We start from the raw sequence: 20,943 nt of genomic DNA, 5'->3' as shown, positions 1-20,943 counted from the left end.
CCCAGGGGCGGGAACAGTGGGGCAGGGGGGACCCACTGCTTGAGCCCCCTGGGCCTGGGACACTGCTGTGTCCTGCCCCAGTCTGTGCTAACCCCAGACCGTCTGTCTCAACCCCCTGGCGACCCGCTGGGCCAGCCTCCCCGCAGCCCCGAGCCGGGCGCTGGCCCCCGCGGGCAATGCCGGGGGCTCCCGGGGGAAGCGGGGGCTGCAGACTCCGAGCTGCCGTCCCAGGAGGTGGGTGGGGTCCGGGGCTAACCCGCTGCAGAGACCCTCCTGGGGCCGGCGCCGCAGGGCCTGTGGGTGTGTGCCAGCCCCGGCCCTGGATGCCAGCGCGTGGGCTGGCTCGGGCAGTACCTTGGGCTCCGACTGGCCGTCCCCAGAGACCTCCCGGTACTCGTGCCACCTCCGCCCATCCATGCTGAACTGCAGGAGGAAGCTGGTGACGTAGGCGTCCGAGGAGCCTGCGCCCTGCAGCACCACGCCTGGGGGACAGCACAGCCTGGCTCAGCGCCCCAGCTGGACACGGGGCCCTCCCCCCCCGGGGCACGGAGGGGGAGACCCGGAGTCCCTCAGCAGCAGGCTGCGGGGCCGACTCTGATGCCAGCCTGGCAGGGCCTGGCACCTGGCCGCACAGCACCGCCTGCTCCAGCTGCCGGCTCGCTGGGGTCATGTGGAGACCGGCTCCAAGGACTGGGCCCAGGACCCAGAGCCAGAGCTGCAGCCCTGGGCTCCTCCGCTGCAGGCAGGCCGGTCTTCTGGCCCGGGGAGCCCCCCAGCCGTGGGCCGAGGATGACCGCCCGGTCGGGACGCCGGTGACCCCAGCCCAGAGCAACCCCCCCATGTGCAGCCCCCGGGACCAAGCGGGACCTTTTCCAGCACGTTTTATATGAAGAGCGTGCGTGCCTCAGTTTCCCCCAGCGCAGCGGGGTGGGGGGGTGCAGCCGGGCGCCAGCCCCAGCCCTGCCCTGCGGCTCTGGGTCCCTGTGCAAGCCGGGCACAGCCAGGGCCCCGAGCGTGCTCACCCACCAGCGCGCCAGGCCGGGCACCTACCCGTGAGGTTCCGGGCCTGCAGCAGGTCCACCTGCAGGTAGGGGGGCTTGGAGAGCAGCTCGGGGTACGCCTCAGCCGGGGGCCCCCAGCCCTGCAGGTCCGAGCCCGGCAGCAGGTAGTTGAGGCGGCCGGCGTGGGCCGGGTTCTCGGGCTGCTGGGAGGAGGCTGTGAAGCAGCTGTCTGGCAGGAAGCCCAGGCCCAGGGGGCTGTAGCACCGGTCTGGGGAGGGGGGACAGAGCCAGGTGAGGCGCGGCTGGGGGGGCAGGCTGAGGGGGGGCTGGGACCCGCTCTGGGGGCGCACCAGAGAGCAGCCCAGCCCGGAGCCCCTGCCAGGAGAGGGCCGCCCGCGGGTCGGACTCACCTCCGAGAGGGGGCAGCGGGAAGGTGGCGAGCGGGGGGCCAGTGAAGGCAGCAGGGCTGGTCCCGGTGGGGGCCGGGGGCCTGGCCGTCAGGGCAGCAGGGCTGGTCCCGTTCTCACCTGCGCCAGGGAGGAGCAGGGTGACAAGACGTCTGCCCCGGTCCCCCGCCGCTGCGCCAGATGGGCCCCCACAGACCCTAGGGACCCCACAGCCTGCCTGGACCCCTCCCAGCCGTCCTGGCTCGCCGGCCCCCAGCACAGCCCATCCGCCCTCCTGCACCACAGCTGGGCCCTGGGCCCCCACTGCTCCTGCCCGGGTAAGGGGCGCACAGCTCCGGGAGCCTGGCGGGCTGCAGATCCCGCCCTCTGGCCGGGTGCCACCGTGGGCAGCCCCCGCTCAGCCTGGAGCAGCGCAGGCCAGCTGGGGCTCAGGCCACGTCTGGGGGATCCCAGGGCGCAGGGGCACAGCTGTGAGCAACCCTCCCTGTGCTCGCCGACGGGCATGGCCTGAGTGCCGCCCTGCGGCCTCCCTTCGCCCCTCGCCCCCAGGCTGGTGCCCTGGCATCACTGCCCCCGCCCAGCACTCACCTGCCTCGGCGCAGTAGCAGCAGGACTCAGCCCGGCCCTCCACCAGCACCCGCCCCTGTAGGAGAGAGAGGGCTGGAATCAGCCGGGGCCTCAGCTCCCGGGTGCCAGGCAGTGCCATGCCGTAGCGCCCCGCCGGGCGGGGAGAGACCGTGTGCTGGAACCAGCCAGGACCCCCAGGGCCAGGCTCTGAGCCCAGGTCCCAGGTGCCAGCCAGTGCCACGCCGTAGGGCCAGCCTGGGCGTCCCGCCGGGCGGGGTTGAGCAGCCCCTGCCCCAGTTCTCGGCCCCAGTAGGGCACAAAGACAGGCGGGTGCCCAGCAGCCCTGCCCTGGGCATGGGAACCAAGCTGGAGACGTGGCGGGAAGTCCTGCCCTGACCCCTAACGTCCCTGTGGCCCCCTCAGCCTGGATCTGCCTCCCCCAGCCCCCGGCAAGGGCTCCCCAGGGACTGCTCTAGCAACACCAGCTGCGGCACCCGGCCAGCCGGGCAGGGCAGGGCAGGGCACGGCACCGCTCACCTCGGGGCACGCCACGGTGCTGTAGGGGCAGTACCGGGAGCACTGCACCGTCAGGTTCCGCAGGCACTGGCACACGTGGCACTGCCCCGATCGCCAGCGGTCACCAACGGCGTGCGACCGGCCGTGGTGCTCACAGTCCTCGCACGGCTCCGTCTGGCACCTGCACAGGAGGGGCGGGCAGAGGGTGAGGGCGAGGGCCGTCCGGGCACCGCGTCGGCAGGGAAGGCTGGGGCTTAAAGTCCAGTCCTGGCTTAGTGCCTGGTGGCTAATGCCCGGTGCCCACCCCAGAGCCCTGCCCAGCCCCCTGCCAGAGCGCACTGGCCAGTGCCCACCCCAGAGCCCTGCCCAGCCCCCTGCCAGAGCCCACTGCCTGGTGCCCACCCCAGAGCCCTGCCCGGCCCCCTGCCAGAGCCCACTGCCTGGTGCCCACCCCAGAGCCCTGCCCAGCCCCCTGCCAGAGCCCACTGCCCGGTGCCCACCCCAGAGCCCTGCCCGGCCCCCTGCCAGAGCCCACTGCCTGGTGCCCACCCCAGAGCCCTGCCCGGCCCCCTGCCAGAGCCCACTGCTCACCCCAGAGCCCTGCCCGGCCCCCTGCCAGAGCCCACTGCCTGGTGCCCACCCCAGAGCCCTGCCCGGCCCCCTGCCAGAGCGCACTGGCCGGTGCCCACCCCAGAGCCCTGCCCAGCCCCCTGCCAGAGCCCACTGCCTGGTGCCCACCCCAGAGCCCTGCCCAGCCCCCTGCCAGAGCCCACTGCCTGGTGCCCACCCCAGAGCCCTGCCCAGCCCCCTGCCAGAGCCCACTGCCTGGTGCCCACCCCAGAGCCCTCCCTGGCCCCCTGCCAGAGCTCACTCTCTGCCCTGCCCTGCCCCACCCCGCCCCACCCCACCCCCACTGGGCGCGTTACCGGCGGGCTTTGCGGTAGATGCCCCGGCACTGGCGCCCGCGGCCGAGCTTGCTGGGGTTGGTGGGGCTGCGGAAAGCCCACTGGATGCTCTGCACGCCACAGGGGCCCAGGCACTCACCCCAGGGGGACCAGGCCGACCAGCCGCAGTTCACTGGGGATAGACCGGGGAGAGATGAGCTCCCCCGGGACCACCAGCCAAGACCCAGCCCCCGCAGGCTCGCAGTGGGGGGGAGCCAGGACCCAGCCCCCGCAGGCTTGCAGTGGGGGGGAGCCAGGACCCAGCCCCCGCAGGCTCGCAGTGGGGGGGGAGCCAGGACCCAACCCCCGCAGGCTCGCAGTGGGGGGGAGCCAGGACCCAACCCCGGCAGGCTCGCAGTGGGGGGGAGCCAGGACCCAGCCCCCCAGGCTTGCAGTGGGGGGGAGCCAGGACCCAGCCCCCGCAGGCTCGCAGAAGGGGGGGAGCCAGGACCCAGCCCCCGCAGGCTCGCAGTGGGGGGGAGCCAGGACCCAGCCCCCGCAGGCTCGCAGTGGGGGGGAGCCAGGACCCAGCCCCCGCAGGCTCGCAGAAGGGGGGGAGCCAGGACCCAGCCCCCGCAGGCTCGCAGTGGGGGGGAGCCAGGACCCAACCCCCGCAGGCTCGCAGAAGGTGGGGAGCCAGGACCCAGCCCCCGCAGGCTCGCAGAAGGGGGGGAGCCAGGACCCAACCCCCGCAGGCTCGCAGAAGGTGGGGAGCCAGGACCCAGCCCCCCAGGCTTGCAGTGGTGGGGAGCCAGGACCCAGCCCCCGCAGGCTCTTAGTCGGGGGGGGGAGCCAGGACCCAGCCCCCGCAGGCTCTTAGGCGGGGGGGGGAGCCAGGACCCAGCCCCCGCAGGCTCGCAGTGGGGGGGAGCCAGGACCGAGCCCCCTCAGGCTCGCAGAAGGGGGGGAGCCAGAACCCAGCCCCCCAGGCTTGCAGTGGTGGGGAGCCAGGACCCAGCCCCCGCAGGCTCTTAGTCGGGGGGGGGAGCCAGGACCCAGCCCCCGCAGGCTCTTAGGCGGGGGGGGGAGCCAGGACCCAGCCCCCGCAGGCTCGCAGTGGGGGGGAGCCAGGACCCAGCCCCCCAGGCTTGCAGTGGTGGGGAGCCAGGACCCAGCCCCCGCAGGCTCTTAGTCGGGGGGGGGAGCCAGGACCCAGCCCCTGCAGGCTCGCAGTGGGGGGGGAGCCAGGACCCAGCCCCCGCAGGCTCTTAGTCGGGGGGGGGAGCCAGGACCCAGCCCCCGCAGGCTCTTAGGCGGGGGGGGGAGCCAGGACCGAGCCCCCTCAGGCTCGCAGTGGGGGGGAGCCAGGACCCAGCCCCCCAGGCTTGCAGTGGTGGGGAGCCAGGACCCAGCCCCCGCAGGCTCTTAGTCGGGGGGGGGAGCCAGGACCCAGCCCCTGCAGGCTCGCAGTGGGGGGGGAGCCAGGACCCAGCCCCCGCAGGCTCGCAGTGGGGGGGAGCCAGGACCCAGCCCCCCAGGCTTGCAGTGGTGGGGAGCCAGGACCCAGCCCCCCAGGCTTGCAGTGGTGGGGAGCCAGGACCCAGCCCCCGCAGGCTCGTAGTCGGGGGGTGGGGAGCCAGGATCCAGCCCCCGCAGGCTCGCAGCTGGGGGGAGCCCGGGCCCAGCCCCACCTACCAGCGCACTCGGGGTTCTGCCGGCACCGCTTCAGCTGGCCATCCTGGCAGGTGCAGATCCGGCAGTTCACCTTCACCAGCTGGCCAGGCCAGTGGGACATGCCCTCCACCAGGCAGGGGCACTCCCGGGGGCGCACGCACCGCTGCTCGCTGCCCAGCACCAGCCCCTCCGGGCACCAGCACCCTGCGGGGCACAGCCAGCGGGAGGGCTGCCAGACCTCCCCGGTGCCCCTGCCACGGCCCGCGCCCCGCCGGGTGTCAATGGGGGGTGCTGGGTCCCAGGGCTGCCAGACCTCCCCGGTGCCCCTGCCACGGCCCGCCAGGTGTCAATGAGGGCCACCAGGTCCCAGGGCTGCCAGACCTCCCCGGTGCCCCTGCCACGGCCTGCGGCCCGCCGGGTGTCAATGGGGGGTGCTGGATCCCAGGGCTGCCAGACCTCCCCAGTGCCCCTGCCGTGGCCCCCCGGGCGTCAATGGGGGGTGCTGGGTCCCAGGGCTGCCGGACGGGGCTTGGGGGTCCAGCCGCCTGCCAGCCAGGGGGTTTGGAACGTGATGGGGGACAGGCAGCCCCAGCCAGGACCAGGGGGTCCCTGCAGCCCCACGGCTGGGCTGCCTGCCCCCTGTTTCCCAAAATCCAGCCACACACCAGGCAGGGCCCCAGGGCGATGGGAGGGGGCCCAGCAGCCTCTGCTCCCCGCTCTGTACGGCGCAGGGCTCTCCGTGGGGAACGCTCGTGGCTGTGGTACCACCGGCACTGGCCAGTGCCAAACCGGTGCTTCATTGGTGCCGGTACCTCCGGGCCTGGCAGTGCAGAGCCCCAACAGCTCCTCTTGCAGCCTTTCTACCTGGACCCCACCCCGGCCTGTGCCCTTCTCTGCTCCCCAGCCTCCCACCCGCTTCTCACCCCACTGCCCACGGCCCTCCCAGCCACCCCCGCCCGGACCTACCTGGGCTGCAGGGCCGGTCCCGCTTGCACTTGCCCTTGCTGGCCAGGTCGGCACAGGAGGAGGGGCAGGGGGCGCAGGGCCGGCTCACCAGCCCTGCGGGGCACGCGGTGGCATTGAGGCAGCCCTCCAGCTGGCAGGTCTCTGCAGAGGGAGAGCGGGGAGGGAGCTCACCCCAGGCCCCCTGCACCAAGCCCAGCCTCGCCCGCCTCGGAGCTGCAGGGATTCGGCCCACGGGAGCCGCCTGCCAGGACCTGGCACTGGGGCATTCTCCAGCCATGGGGGCGACCGCGCAGCAACCCGGCCCAGGGACCCGCCACTGCTCATGGGCAGGGCTGCCTGGCCACAGCCGAGTGCTCCCGGCACAGCCGGGGCTCCAGCAGGGCTGCCGGCCGTGCCCAGGACGGGTACCCCGCCACCGCCGTGTGCCAGGACTCACTGATCTCCAGCCTGCTGGGCGAGGCGCCAGGCAGCTCGGTGCAGGGCCGGCCCCCGTTCTGGGGCGAGAGGCACTCCCGGCGCCGCACCACTGCCCCATGGCAGTCCTGGGTGCAGTTCGCCCACGTCGCCCACTCGCTCCATGCGCCATCCACTGCCGGGCACAGAGGGGAGGGGAGGGGCTGCAGCTCAGGGCGGGACATCCCTCGCCCCGTGCCGGCCGTACAGACGCCCCCCGCACCATGCCGGCTGTATCTGCCCCATGCCGGCCGTAGGGACCCCCCCGGCCCCGTGCCGGCTGTATCTGCCCCGTGCCGGCTGTACGAACAACCTCCGCCCCGTGCCGGCCATTCAGACAACCCCCGCCCCATGCCGGCTGTAGGGATGCCCCCAGCCCCGTGCCGGCTGTATCTGTCCCGCGCCAGCCGTACAGACACCCCCCGCCCCGCGCCGGCTGTATCTGCCCCGTGCCAGCTGTACGGACAACCTCCGCCCCGTGCCAGCCGTTCGGACAACCCCCGCCCCGTGCCGGCCATAGGGATGCCCCCAGCCCCATGCCAGCTGTTTGGACGCCCCCGCCCTGTGCCGGCCCTTCGGACGCCCCCACCCCATGCTGGCCCTTCGGACGCCCCCAGCCCCGTGCCGGCCCTTCGGACGCCCCCGGCAGTCTCACCCGGGCAGGCCACAGTGAAGCACTGCTGGGCCTGCGTCTCCTCGCCGTGGCAGTGGCGCAGGACATCGTCGGCGCGCCTGGTGCAGAGCCGCCGGCGGATCTGCAGCCCCGTCCCGCACGACCGGCTGCAGGGGCTCCACGGGGCCCAGGGGCTCCAGAGGCCACAGTCCCGCTCGTCCGAGGGCAGCCAGCCCGAGCCCTCGCTGCCATCCGCGCAGTCCGCCAGCCCATTGCACACCTGGGCAGAGCGGGAGAGCCGCCCGCGGGGCGGGATGGGGTGGGGCTGGGACCTCGACCTCGGGGCAGGGCCCAGGGAGAGGGCAGGGGGCAGCGACCCGGGCAGGACCCTCGGGCAGTGCAATGGAGGGGGCACTGAGGCAGGAGGGGGCGGCAGGGGATACCGAGCCAGATACCGCCGTCGCCCAGCCCCACGGACCAGCCCCACAGCCCAGCCCTGCCCGGCCGCCATCCCACAGCCCCACGGCCCAGCCCCGCCCGGCCACCATCCCACAGCCCCACAGGCAGGGCAGCAGAGCTGGGCCTAGGCCGCACCTGCTTAAAGGAGATGCATTTGCCCTCTGCACAGGAGTACTCGGCACAGGGCCCAGTCGTCTGGTTCCTCTCACTGGGCACGGGGTGCGGCTCTGTAGGGCACACGGGGGCAGTGAGAAAGTGGGGGTCTGCCAGGCACAGATACAGTCCTGGACCACTCTGCCCACCCTCCACAGCCATGGCCCTCCGCCCACTGTCCCCCTCACAGCCACGGCCCTCCGCCCACTGTCCCCCCCACAGCCACGGCCCTCTGCCCACTGCCCTCCACAGCCACGGCCCTCCGCCCACTGTCCCCCTCACAGCCACAGCCCTTCACCCACTGTCCCCCTCCACAGCCACGGCCCTCCGCCCACTGTCCCCCTCCACAGCCACAGCCCTCTGCCCACTGTCCTCCACAGCCACGGCCCTCCGCCCACTGTCCCCCTCACAGCCACAGCCCTTCACCCACTGTCCCCCTCCACAGCCACGGCCCTCCTCCCACTGTCCCCCTCCACAGCCACGGCCCTCTGCCCACTGCCCTCCACAGCCACGGCCCTTCGCCCACTGTCCCCCCCCACAGTCACAGCCCTCCGCCCAGTGTCCCCCTCACAGCCACGGCTCTCTGCCCACTGCCCTCCACAGCCATGGCCCTTCGCCCACTGTCCCCCTCACAGCCATGGCCCTCCGCCCACTGCTCTGTACAGCCACAGGCCTCTGTCCACTGCTCTCCACAGCCACGGCCCTCCGCCCACTGCTCCATCACGGCCACGGCCCTCCGCCCGCTGTCCCCCTGTGATGGGGTTCAGGGGTCCCCCTGCACTGCACCCCATCCGCTGGCAGGAGTGACTCTCACTCAGCAGGTACAACAGGAGGTTTATTAGGCAACAGATGCCCAGTTTCTCACAGAAGCGTCAGTACAGCAGGCAGAGACAGTCCTTCCAACCCGTCCTGGGGAGAAGACCCCGAGGGGTGCCCCTCTGGGGTGTAGCTTCCCCCTCCTCAGGCTGGCTGCCTTCCAGCTCTCTCTTCCCCTCGCCTCTAACTGCCGCCCCCGATTCAAAACCAGCTCGGCTCCTCCCTGCTCTTTGTTCAGGGCAGAGGTGTTACCTGCCAGTTGTAGCCCCAGGGTCATCCTTAGCCACTGGGAGCTGCTCTGCTTGTCTCTCACATCCACCCTGAGTCTCGCATTTGCACTCCCCCCACTCCACCACACCCCCCAACAGCCACAGCCCTCTGCCCACTGCCCCCGACAGCCATGGGCCTCCGCCCACTGTCCCCCCCAATAGCCATGGCCCTCCGCCAACTGCCCTCCACAGCCACGGCCCTCCACCCACTGTCCCCCCAACAGTCACGGCCCTCCGTCCACTGCCCCCGCTCCACAGCCACAGCCCTCCACCCACTGTCCCCCCCCATAGCCACGGCCCTCCGCCAACTGCCCTCCACAGCCACGGCCCTCTGCCCACTGTCCCCCCCACAGTCATAGCCCTCTGCCCACTGTCCCCCCAACAGTCACGGCCCTCCACCCACGGCCCTCCACCCACTGTCCCCCCAACAGTCACGGCCCTCCGTCCACTGCCCCCGCTCCACAGCCATGGCCCTCTGCCCACTGCCCTCCACAGCCACAGCCCTTCGCCCACTGCTCCCCTTCCACAGCCACGGCCCTTCGCCCACTGTCTCCCTCACAGCCATGGCAGCAGCTTCCCTGCAGCATGAGCTGTGACCAATGTCTCCCATTGGCCACCCCCAGGTAATGAAGGTCACCCCTCCCACGGGCAGCCCCCTTTCCCAGCAGGGCCAGGTCGGGTGTGCCCCAGCTCACCGCAGGCCAGCTCGTCCTCGCCATGGGGGCAGTCCAGTGCACCGTCGCACACCCGTGAGACGTTCACACACAGGCGGTTGTTGCAGACGAAGAGCCCAGGGCAGGGTGGGATCTCCGTGGAGCCTGCGGGAAGGGAGACACATCAGCACCATGGCTCTAGGGCAGGGGCCAGGCCCACGCTGGCCAGCATGAGGCTGAGGTTGTGGGGAGCTGCCCCTGCCTGCACAGGGCTTGCCCGCCGGAGCCCCCTTTGCCTGGGCAGTGGGTGCCAAAGGCAGCTGCCGAGCTTCACCACAGGGAAGCCGTGCCGGAGCAGACAGGCCCAAGGGCTGCATAAGGCCCAGGGCAGAGAACATGGGCTGGGGCACCGTGCCCGACTCGGCACCCAGCTCTGGGCAGCAGCATGGAGGTGAGCAGTGCTTCAGGCCAGTGGGTCACACCAGGGCTCCCCCCCAAGGGGCACGGCTGGCCCACACAGAGCACTCAGAAAAGCCCCTGGCTCCCTGTGTGCGGGCACCAGCCATGGGGGAAGGGGGCCAGTGGGCTCTGGTGGAGAGAGCCTGAGCCTCGGTTGCCCTGGTGAGCACCACCACCCACCAGCAGCGGGAGTGGGGACCACCGGCCTGGGCCCAGGTCAGCAGCCAGCTGGGCACAGTGGGGGTGGGAGTGTTTAAGTCCCCTTCATAGACTGCAGGTGTTTACTCCTGTCCTGCAGTAACCCTGGTGCTGCCTCAGTTTCCCTAGGATCAGCATCAGTGCATTGTGGGGAGGGGAGTTTCAGGGTGACCACACAATGGGGCTCTCTGCCACCTGTAACCCAGGCAGCCAGGGGACCCCTTTCTCCCCAGGGACAGGACAGGGCGGGAGGAGGGGCCTGGCTGGGCTGACCTGCAGCTGGGCTGAGGGGTGGGGCAGTGTCTCTAGATGGAGAGAGAGGAAGGGGGCCAGGGCCCAGCTGGGGGTCCCCCCTGGGCCCCACTCCCCAAGATGGATGGTGCTGATGGCTGGGCCCTGGGCTGACCAGTCTGTGCTGTGCTGGGTCCCTGTCGCCCCAGAACCTGTCTGTCCCCTGCCGTGGGAGTCACCTCCGCCTGCAGGTGGGGGAGGGCCTGGAGACCCCCGACTCCATCACACCCCAGAACCCGTCTGTTCCCTGCTGCGGGAGTCACCTCTGCCTGCACCGGGGCTCAGAGGAGAGGGACAGAAACACCCGTTCCACTGGCACCGGCTGCCCAGCGTGCCCAAGCACAGCACCCGGCAGTGCCCTGGCCCACTCACCTGCTGGCCCGGGGCTGGGCCGTGGATGGGGGAAGTGGTCCATGAACGGATCGCAGAGACCCGTGTCTGGGGATCTGGCATGGGCAGGGACAGGTCTCGTGGGCAGGGGCTACATAGCAGGTATGGAGCAGAAAGAAGAACAGGGGCGCGGTGCACGCAGGGGGCAGAGGACTGGCTGGGGATGGGGATGGGGCGCAGTACAGTACATGCTGGGGGCAGAGAAGCAGCCAGGGGCAGGGCCGGACAGGGGCAGGGCCAGGGTTGGGGACGGGGTGCAGCACACGGCAGGGGCAGAGGACCGGTCAGGGGACAGGGGCAGGGCTGGCCGGGCGCGGGCTCACCGCAGGCGTCGGGGCTCTCGTCGGAGCGGTCGCGGCACTGGGGCACGCCGTCGCACAGCTGCGCTAGGGGCAGGACAGGGGCAGGGGCAGGGGCCGGGTGCGGGCTCACCGCAGGCGTCGGGGCTCTCGTCAGAGCGGTCGTGGCACTGGGGCACGCCGTCGCACAGCTGCGCTAGGGGCAGGACAGGGGCAGGGGCCGGGCACGGGCTCACCGCAGGCGTCGGGGCTCTCGTCGGAGCGGTCGCGGCACTGGGGCACGCCGTCGCACAGCTGCGCTAGGGGCAGGACAGGGGCAGGGGCCGGGCGCGGGCTCACTGCAGGCGTCGGGGCTCTCGTCGGAGCGGTCGCGGCACTGGGGCACGCCGTCGCACAGCTGCGCTAGGGGCAGGACGGGGCAGGGGCCGGGCGCGGGCTCACCGCAGGCGTCGGGGCTCTCGTCGGAGCGGTCGCGGCACTGGGGCACGCCGTCGCACAGCTGCGCTAGGGGCAGGACGGGGCAGGGGCCGGGCGCGGGCTCACCGCAGGCGTCGGGGCTCTCGTCGGAGCGGTCGCGGCACTGGGGCACGCCGTCGCACAGCTGCGCTAGGGGCAGGACGGGGCAGGGGCCGGGCGCGGGCTCACCGCAGGCGTCGGGGCTCTCGTCGGAGCGGTCGCAGCACTGGGGCACGCCGTCGCACAGCTGCGCTAGGGGCAGGACAGGGCAGGGGCCGGGCGCGGGCTCACCGCAGGCGTCGGGGCTCTCGTCGGAGCGGTCGCGGCACTGGGGCACGCCGTCGCACAGCTGCGCTAGGGGCAGGACAGGGGCAGGGGCAGGGGCCGGGCGCGGGCTCACCGCAGGCGTCGGGGCTCTCGTCGGAGCAGTCGCGGCACTGGGGCACACCGTCGCACAGCTGCGCTAGGGGCAGGACGGGGGCAGGGGCCGGGCACGGGCTCACCGCAGGCGTCGGGGCTCTCGTCGGAGCGGTCGCGGCACTGGGGCACGCCGTCGCACAGCTGCGCTAGGGGCAGGACGGGGCAGGGGCCGGGCGCGGGCTCACCGCAGGCGTCGGGGCTCTCGTCGGAGCGGTCGCGGCACTGGGGCACGCCGTCGCACAGCTGCGCTAGGGGCAGGACGGGGCAGGGGCCGGGCGCGGGCTCACCGCAGGCGTCGGGGCTCTCGTCGGAGCGGTCGCGGCACTGGGGCACGCCGTCGCACAGCTGCCCGTAGGGGATGCACTCGGCGCTCGCGGCGCAGGCGTGCTGCTGGAGGCCGCAGGTCCGGTTGCAGAGCAGCTCGTCGCTGCCGTCCAGGCAGTCGGCCTCGCCGTCGCAGACCCAGCCGCGGGGCGCGCACTCCCCGCTCCCGCAGGGGAACTCGTAGCGGCCGCATGGGGGCGCTGTGCCGGGGACAGGCGGGGCCAACCCTCAGGGCGGAGTCCCAGAGCCAGCAGCGGCCCCCGCCGCGGCGCACTGCAGCTCCCACACCTGCCAGCAGGGGCGCTGTGGGGAGGGGCAGAGCACTGGCTGTGCTCCCAGCGGGTGGAAGGGCAGGGAGGGGGCGGGGCAAAGCCTATGGGTGGAGCGCCCAGCAGGTAGCATGGTGGGAAGGCAACAGGGAAATGGCTGTGGGCAGAGCTCCCAGCAGGGACGTGTGGGAGGGGGCGGGGCAGTGGCTGTGGGAGGAGTTCCCAGCAGGGGTGTGTGGGAGGGGGCGGGGCAGTGGCTGTGGGAGGAGTTCCCAGCAGGGGTGTGTGGGAGGGGGCAGGGCAATGGCTGTGGGAGGAGTTCCCAGCAGGGGTGTGTGGGAGGGGGCGGGGCAGTGGCTGTGGGAGGAGTTCCCAGCAGGGACGTGTGAGAGGGGGCGGGGCAGTGGCTGTGGGAGGAGTTCCCAGCAGGGGTGTGTGGGAGGGGGCAGGGCAATGGCTGTGGGAGGAGTTCCCAGCAGGGACGTGTGGGAGGGGGCGGGGCAGTGGCTGTGGGAGGAGTTCCCAGCAGGGGTGTGTGGGAGGGGGCAGGGCAATGGCTGTGGGAGGAGTTCCCAGCAGGGACGTGTGGGAGGGGGCGGGGCAGTGGCTGTGGGAGGAGTTCCCAGCAGGGGTGTGTGGGAGGGGGCAGGGCAATGGCTGTGGGAGGAGTTCCCAGCAGGGGTGTGTGGGAGGGGGCAGGGCAATGGCTGTGGGAGGAGTTCCCAGCAGGGGTGTGTGGGAGGGGGCGGGGCAGTGGCTGTGGGAGGAGTTCCCAGCAGGGGTGTGTGGGAGGGGGCGGGGCAGTGGCTGTGGGAGGAGTTCCCAGCAGGGGTGTGTGGGAGGGGGCAGGGCAATGGCTGTGGGAGGAGTTCCCAGCAGGGGTGTGGGGGGGGGGGCGGGGCAATGGCTGTGGGAGGAGTTCCCAGCAGGGGTGTGTGGGAGGGGGCGGGGCAGTGGCTGTGGGAGGAGTTCCCAGCAGGTAGCATGGTGGGAATAGGGCAGGGCAATGGCTGTGGACGGAGCACCCAGCAGGGACGTGTGGGAGGGGGCGGGGCAGTGGCTGTGGGCGGCTGGCGCTGACTGACCCCAGCCTGGAACCCGGGTCCCCTGGCGCTGCCCGGCCCCACTCACCCTCGGTGTGGTTGGCTGGCGCCAGGCGAGTGGCCGGCAGCGCGCTGGGCAGGGTGAGGGCCAGGGGGGTGGGCCGGACCCCCAGGCAGTGAGCTGGGCTCTCATCAGAGCCGTTCCCGCAATCCCGCACCCCGTCGCACACCCGCGTGCTGCTCACACAGGAACCGTCCGGGCAAGGCAGCTGCCCCGGGGCGCAGGTCACCCGGCCTGCGGGGGGGAATTCAGCGGCTCAGCCCAGGCACAGGGAGCAGAGGGGCATGCAGGCTGGCCGCTCTGGGGGCGATCCAGGCCCTCGGCCCGCCAGCTTGGTCCCTCCCAGGGCTGGCATCAGCTCCAGGGCCGGCACCGCGCCCCAGCCAGCTCCCAGGGGAGGTGGCGGCTCGCCCGGCTGCGGCGAAGGGGTGGCTGCCCCTGCAGGACAGTCCCGGGGGTGGCTGGGGCCAGGCCCCCGAGAGCCGCCAGCGCAGGCGGAGGAGGGGCGCAGGTGGCAGCTCACCGGGGCAGAGGGCCTCGTCGGTGCCAGCCGGGCAGTCCCGACGGCCGTCGCACACCAGGGCTGGCGGCAGGCACAGCGCGTCCGGGCACTGGAACTCGCCGGCGGCGCACACGCAGTCCCGCTCGTCGCTGAAGTCCCCACAGTCGTCGTGCCCGTCGCAGCGGTGCAGGTAGGGCACACAGCGCCCCCCCACGCAGCCGAACTCCTCTGCCCGGCAGGGGGGGCCACAGCCTGTGGGCACACGGGGCAATGGGGGGTGTGGGGGGGTTCACAGAGGGTGGGGGGCTCCTGCTGAGGGTAACCGGGCGCCCAGGTGACACCTCTGGGCTGTAGACTAAGGGGGAGGTGGAGCCTGAGGGGTTTGAATTGGAACTGGGAGTTGGAAGCAGCGAGTCTGGGCTGGGAGAGAGAGAGACCAAGGAGGGGGCCAGGCCCCGACTCCAGGTGTCCCTCAGGGCCTCCTCTCCCCAGCATGGCTGGGACTGGCTGTCTCTGCCGGCTGCACTGACTCCTCTGTACGATGCTGTGTCCTGTCGGCTAATAAACCCGCTGTTCTCCTGCTGAGTGAGAGTCACTCCTGCCTGCGGCCGGGTGCAGAGCTTGGGGACCCCTGAACCCCATCACACTCCTGCCTGTGGACGGGTGCAGAGCTTGGGGACTCCTGAACCCATCACACTCCTGCCTGCGGATGGCTGTAGAGCTTGGGGACCCCGAACGCATCTCACACGGCATTAGCCGCCCTCCCCGGGCACTCCTCTCCAGTCTCGGGGCCAGCCCTGGGTCTGCTCGAGGAACGGCACGCACCTAGCACCTGGCACCTGGCACCTGGCACCCGGCACCCTCAGCCGGTGCCGCGTTACGCAAGGTAGGACCCAGACGCCTCTGCAGGGGGTGACACTCAGCCATCCCCAGCCAGTGGCACCGGGGGAGGACGCCAGCCCCGTGCTCTGCTGTGGGATCACCCCATCACTCCCAGCTTGCGGTGGGGAGCCCGGCCGGTGTCGTCCCACGCTGGGGCGCCCTCCGCCACGTGGGGGACAGGGCTGGGGCCTCTGGCAGGGCTCCTCTGAGGTGCCCCTCCTAGGCCGCATGCACACCAGGGCCGTCCCATGGCCCGGGCCTGGCACTCACCAGCCTCGTCGGAGGAGTCGGCGAAGCCGCAGTCCCGCTCGCCATCACAGACGTGGGCCCGGGGGATGCAGCGCCCGTTGGCGCAGCGGAACTCCTGCTGGGCGCAGCCGGGCGCCGGGCAGTGGTGCTCGTCCGAGTGGTCCAGGCAGTCCGGGGTGCCGTCGCAGCGGGCCGCCCAGGCCACGCACTGCCCGCTGGCACACGCATACTGGTGAGGGGCACAGCTGGGCACGCAGAGCTCGTCCGAGCCGTCCCCGCAGTCGTCCTCGTTGTCACAGACCCAGGCGCGGGGCACGCAGCGCCCGCCCGTGTGGCAGGCGAACTCTGCCTCGGGGCAGCGGGGCAGGACCGGGCAGGGCTCTGCCAGTGCCTGGCACTGCCACAGCCCGGCCTCGCACGTGCTGCAGGGGAGGGAAGGCTGGCGTTAGGGACAGGCCCACTGTGGCGCCCAGGTGTCCCTCTGGCCGTCTGCCCCGGGGGGAATCGCATGGCTCAGGGCCAGCGGCACCCGGTCAGGGCCCCGCAGGGACGCTCCGGCCCACGGAGGGCTTGGTAGGACCAGCTGGGACTGGCGGTCCCACAGCAGCGCCCTCGCTGCAGCTCCACCGGCTGGGCACCGGGGCTGTGCTGAAAGGGGGCCGCAGGGTTCGCAGGCGGAGGGGCGCACAGCGTGCCTGGGGGTCGGGCTGTAACCAGGGGAGGGCACAGGGAGTTGGTTGGCACAGGGACCAGCACAGAGCAAAGCCCAGCGACAGGAGCCCTGGGCCGGCAGACCCAGCCCGGGGGGCACAGCCAGGCCCGGCCAGAGGAGGACAATGGGCTGCGGAGAGGAGCAGCCGGGGGACAAAGGAGGGCGGAGGGGAGGGGCCCAGGAGACGCCGGTTACCTGGCCAAGGAGCTGCTGGGGGTGTCGGGGGCCGGGCTGGAAGCAGGGGCTGCGGGACGGGCAGGGCAGGGCAGGCGGAGATCAGGCAGAGCCCACCTGGCCGCAGGGCACTCGGCCGCGTGGCACGAGGGAGGCCAGGCCGAGGGCTGGAGAGGCCCCGTGCTGGGTTCAGTCTCAGTAACCTCCTGTGTGACGCCGGCCGAGCACCCGCCAGTCTAGGGCACAGGCTGCGCTGCTCCCTCGGGGAGTGGGGGTCTGGGGTGCAGGGCAAGGGGACTCCCCGGGGGGCCCCGGCAGGGACAGGAGCACTGGGGGTGGTCCCAGGCAGGGGAGGGGCTAACCCTGGGAATAGACGGGCCAAGCGTGGGCACAGCCGCTGAGCCTGGCCAGTGACACAAGACGTGACCCCCGCTGACACTCCCAGCTGTGCCCTGCGGGTGTGGGGCTGGCAAGGAGCCCGGCCAGGCAGGGCACACCGAGGGGCCAGGCCCAGGGGAGACGGCACACGGCGCGGCACGGCACGGCACGGCACAGCGCGGCACGGCACGGTGCGGCGCGGCACGGCACGGCGCGGCACGGTACGGCACGGCACGGCACGGTGCGGCACGGCACGGCACGGCACAGCGCGGCACAGCACGGCGTGGTACGGCACGGACTCACCAGTTCTCGCACTCCTGCTGCACGCTGGCGCCCGCCGGGAAGGAGACGCCCTCCCAGTAACAGGGGCACTCTGCCGGGTCGATGCAGCTGCCGTCTGCCGGGCACAGGGAGCAGGATTCGGTCCCAGCCCTGGTGCTCCCCAGTGACCCCGGCCGCCCCCAGGCCCCCCGGGGACCCAGGACCCACGCGACCGGGCCAGCCTGCCCCGCACCCCAGCCCGCGCGGCCAGCCCGAGGGGTGAGCGCCCGGGCCCCAGTGCTCAGCGCAGGCCCAGTGGACAGGGCACCTCTGCGGGGTGGGGCCCTATGCGTGGGGACCCACGGGCAGCGGCTGGCAGAGGCGCCGTCCTGCTGGGACGTGGCGCAGGGGAGAGGTGAGAGCTGGTATCACTAACTCCCGCAGAGCCGTGCCAGGCCTGGACAGGCTCCCTGGGTGTGCCGGCCCCGGTGCTCTGCGTGGCTCAGCTGGGCAGGCAGCAGGAGTATGGGCTGTGCACCAGGGCCTCTGGGTCCCCCGCCCACGTCCCCCCAGCCCTGGGCTCTGCCCCTGGGTCCCCCCATGTCCCCCCAGCCCTGGGCTTTGTCCGTGTCCCTCCCACACATGCACAGCCCTGGGCTCTGCCCCGGGTCCCTCCATGTTGCCCCAGCCCTGAGCTCTGCCCCTGGGTCCCCCCATGTCCCCCCAGCCCTGGGCTTTGTCCGTGTCCCTCCCACACATGCACAGCCCTGGGCTCTGCCTCTGGGTCCCCCCCACGTGCCCCCCAGCCCTGAGCTCTGCCCCTGGGTCCCTCCACGTCCCCCCAGCCCTGGGCTCTGCCCCTGGGTCCCCCCATGTCCCCCCCAGCCCTGGGCTCTGTCCATGTCCCTCCCACACACGCACAGCCCTGGGCTCTGCCTCTGGGTCCCCCCACATCCCCCCAGCCCTGGGCTCTGCCCCTGGGTCTCCCCACTCCCCCCACAGCCCTGGGCTTTGCCCCTGGGTCCCCCCCACATCCCCCCAGCTCTGGGCCCCTCTGCATCCCCCCTGCTGCCGGTCTGTGTCAGGGCTCATCAGGTCGGGGCAGGTGCCGCCAATCCCAGCAGGAAGCAGCAGCCGGGGGGTCTGTTGCCTGGTTGGGGGGATCCCACAGAGCTGCTACCAGTGCACCCCCACCCCCAGCCCCCCCGGTCCGCAGCCCTGCCCCAAGCCCAGCAGCCCCCGCTGGCCCCGCGCCGAGCTGACCGTGCAGGACGTGCCCGTCGGGGCAGAAGCAGCCCTCCACGCAGGACAGGGCCGCGCAGCGCTGGGCCGGATCCAGGCCATAGTTCTGGCAGCTCGGGGGGCAGGCGGGGCCGCAGGCTTCGTACACCAGCCCGTCCTCGCACTGCAGGGCTGGGCCGGCCGGCGGGGAGATGGGCCGTCACTGCGCCCGCCCTGGCTGAGCCCCCTCTGACTCACACCTGCCCCCCGCCTGGTGACCGGCCCCCTAGACTGCAAACGGGCCCCCCGGCCCTGCACCCTGTACACTGCCCCCCACCCTGCACACCGCCCCACACCCAGCAGCCTGCCCCCCGGCCCTATGCACCGCCCCACACCCAGCAGCCTGCCCCCCGGCCCTGCACACCGCCCCACACCCAGCAGCCTGCCCCCCAGCCCTATGCACCGCCCCACACCCAGCAGCCTGCCCCCCGGCCCTACGCACCGCCCCACACCCAGCAGCCTGCCCCCCGGCCCTACGCACCGCCCCACACCCAGCAGCCTGCCCCCCGGCCCTACGCACCGCCCCACACCCAGCAGCCTGCCCCCCGGCCCTACGCACCGCCCCACACCCAGCAGCCTGCCCCCCACCCTGCACACCACCCCACACCCAGCAGCCTGCCCCCCGGCCCTACGCACCGCCCCACACCCAGCAGCCTGCCCCCCGGCCCTACGCACCGCCCCACACCCAGCAGCCTGCCCCCCACCCTGCACACCGCCCCACACCCAGCAGCCTGCCCCCCGGCCCTACGCACCGCCCCACACCCAGCAGCCTGCCCCCCACCCTGCACACCGCCCCACACCCAGCAGCCTGCCCCCCGGCCCTGCATACCGCCCCACACCCAGCAGCCTGCCCCCCGGCCCTGCACACCGCCCCACACCCAGCAGCCTGCCCCCCGGCCCTGCATACCGCCCCACACCCAGCAGCCTGCCCCCCGGCCCTACGCACCGCCCCACACCCAGCAGCCTGCCCCCCACCCTGCACACCACCCCACACCCAGCAGCCTGCCCCCCGGCCCTACGCACCGCCCCACACCCAGCAGCCTGCCCCCCGGCCCTACGCACCGCCCCACACCCAGCAGCCTGCCCCCCACCCTGCACACCGCCCCACACCCAGCAGCCTGCCCCCCGGCCCTACGCACCGCCCCACACCCAGCAGCCTGCCCCCCACCCTGCACACCGCCCCACACCCAGCAGCCTGCCCCCCGGCCCTGCATACCGCCCCACACCCAGCAGCCTGCCCCCCGGCCCTGCACACCGCCCCACACCCAGCAGCCTGCCCCCCGGCCCTGCATACCGCCCCACACCCAGCAGCCTGCCCCCCGGCCCTACGCACCGCCCCACACCCAGCAGCCTGCCCCCCACCCTGCACACCACCCCACACCCAGCAGCCTGCCCCCCGGCCCTACGCACCGCCCCACACCCAGCAGCCTGCCCCCCACCCTGCACACCGCCCCACACCCAGCAGCCTGCCCCCCGGCCCTACGCACCGCCCCACACCCAGCAGCCTGCCCCCCACCCTGCACACCGCCCCACACCCAGCAGCCTGCCCCCCGGCCCTGCATACCGCCCCACACCCAGCAGCCTGCCCCCCGGCCCTGCACACCGCCCCACACCCAGCAGCCTGCCCCCCGGCCCTGCATACCGCCCCACACCCAGCAGCCTGCCCCCCGGCCCTACGCACCGCCCCACACCCAGCAGCCTGCCCCCCGGCCCTACTCACCGCCCCACACCCAGCAGTCTGCCCCCCGGCCCTGCACACCGCCCCACACCCAGCAGCCTGCCCCCCGGCCCTGCATACCGCCCCACACCCAGCAGCCTGCCCCCCGGCCCTGCACACCGCCCCACACCCAGCAGCCTGTCCCCCGGCCCTACGCAGCGCCCCACACCCAGCAGCCTGCCCCCCGGCCCTGCGCACCGCCCCACACCCAGCAGCCTGCCCCCCACCCTGCACACCGCCCCACACCCAGCAGCCTGCCCCCCAGCCCTACGCACCACCCCACACCCAGCAGCCTGCCCCCCACCCTGCACACCGCCCCACACCCAGCAGCCTGCCCCCCGGCCCTACGCACCGCCCCACACCCAGCAGCCTGCCCCCCACCCTGCACACCGCCCCACACCCAGCAGCCTGTCCCCCGGCCCTACGCACCGCCCCACACCCAGCAGCCTGCCCCCCGGCCCTGCGCACCGCCCCACACCCAGCAGCCTGCCCCCCACCCTGCACACCGCCCCACACCCAGCAGCCTGCCCCCCAGCCCTACGCACCACCCCACACCCAGCAGCCTGCCCCCCACCCTGCACACCGCCCCACACCCAGCAGCCTGCCCCCCGGCCCTACGCACCGCCCCACACCCAGCAGCCTGCCCCCCGCCCTGCCCACCGCCCCACACCCAGCAGCCTGCCCCCCGGCCCTGCACACTGCCCCACACCCAGCAGCCTGACCCCCGCCCTGCCCACCGCCCCACACCCAGCAGCCTGCCCCCCACCCTGCCCACCGCCCCACACCCAGCAGCCTGCCCCCCAGCCCTACGCACCGCCCCACACCCAGCAGCCTGCCCCCCGGCCCTACGCACCGCCCCACACCCAGCAGCCTGCCCCCCGGCCCTACGCACCACCCCACACCCAGCAGCCTGCCCCCCAGCCCTATGCACCGCCCCACACCCAGCAGCCTGCCCCCCACCCTGCTCACCGCCCCACACCCAGCAGCCTGCCCCCCCGCCCTGCACACCGCCCCACACCCAGCAGCCTGCCCCCCCACCCTGCTCACCGCCCCACACCCAGCAGCCTGCCCCCCGGCCCTACGCACCGCCCCACACCCAGCAGCCTGCCCCCCGGCCCTGCACACCGCCCACACCCAGCAGCCTGC

The 20,943-nt window shown here is 73.3% G+C and overlaps 1 protein-coding gene across 1 annotated transcript in view; it reads right to left on the bottom strand.

Moving 5' to 3' along the window:
• Positions 1-20,943, bottom strand: part of LOC142008354 (SCO-spondin-like) — a 157,040-nt gene that overhangs the window by 82,748 nt on the left and 53,349 nt on the right. Inside the window, exons 26-44 of the mRNA XM_074985534.1 lie at positions 18,063-18,212; positions 16,842-16,935; positions 15,296-15,696; positions 14,165-14,395; positions 13,669-13,875; positions 12,232-12,468; positions 9,474-9,596; positions 8,616-8,631; positions 7,676-7,748; positions 7,124-7,361; positions 6,452-6,604; positions 6,016-6,156; positions 5,071-5,253; positions 3,418-3,568; positions 2,513-2,672; positions 1,997-2,051; positions 1,412-1,528; positions 1,051-1,269; positions 385-482 (exon numbers count right to left, since the gene is read on the bottom strand). Of these exons, the coding sequence (XP_074841635.1) occupies positions 385-482; positions 1,051-1,269; positions 1,412-1,528; positions 1,997-2,051; positions 2,513-2,672; positions 3,418-3,568; positions 5,071-5,253; positions 6,016-6,156; positions 6,452-6,604; positions 7,124-7,361; positions 7,676-7,748; positions 8,616-8,631; positions 9,474-9,596; positions 12,232-12,468; positions 13,669-13,875; positions 14,165-14,395; positions 15,296-15,696; positions 16,842-16,935; positions 18,063-18,212 (3,047 nt within the window). The remainder of the gene's footprint in view (positions 1-384; positions 483-1,050; positions 1,270-1,411; positions 1,529-1,996; positions 2,052-2,512; positions 2,673-3,417; positions 3,569-5,070; positions 5,254-6,015; positions 6,157-6,451; positions 6,605-7,123; positions 7,362-7,675; positions 7,749-8,615; positions 8,632-9,473; positions 9,597-12,231; positions 12,469-13,668; positions 13,876-14,164; positions 14,396-15,295; positions 15,697-16,841; positions 16,936-18,062; positions 18,213-20,943) is intronic.

This window comes from Carettochelys insculpta, chromosome 2, assembly GCF_033958435.1.
Source record: "Carettochelys insculpta isolate YL-2023 chromosome 2, ASM3395843v1, whole genome shotgun sequence".
NCBI classification, from domain to species: Eukaryota; Metazoa; Chordata; order Testudines; family Carettochelyidae; genus Carettochelys; species Carettochelys insculpta.
This window is presented reverse-complemented; position numbering and strand designations above follow the sequence as displayed.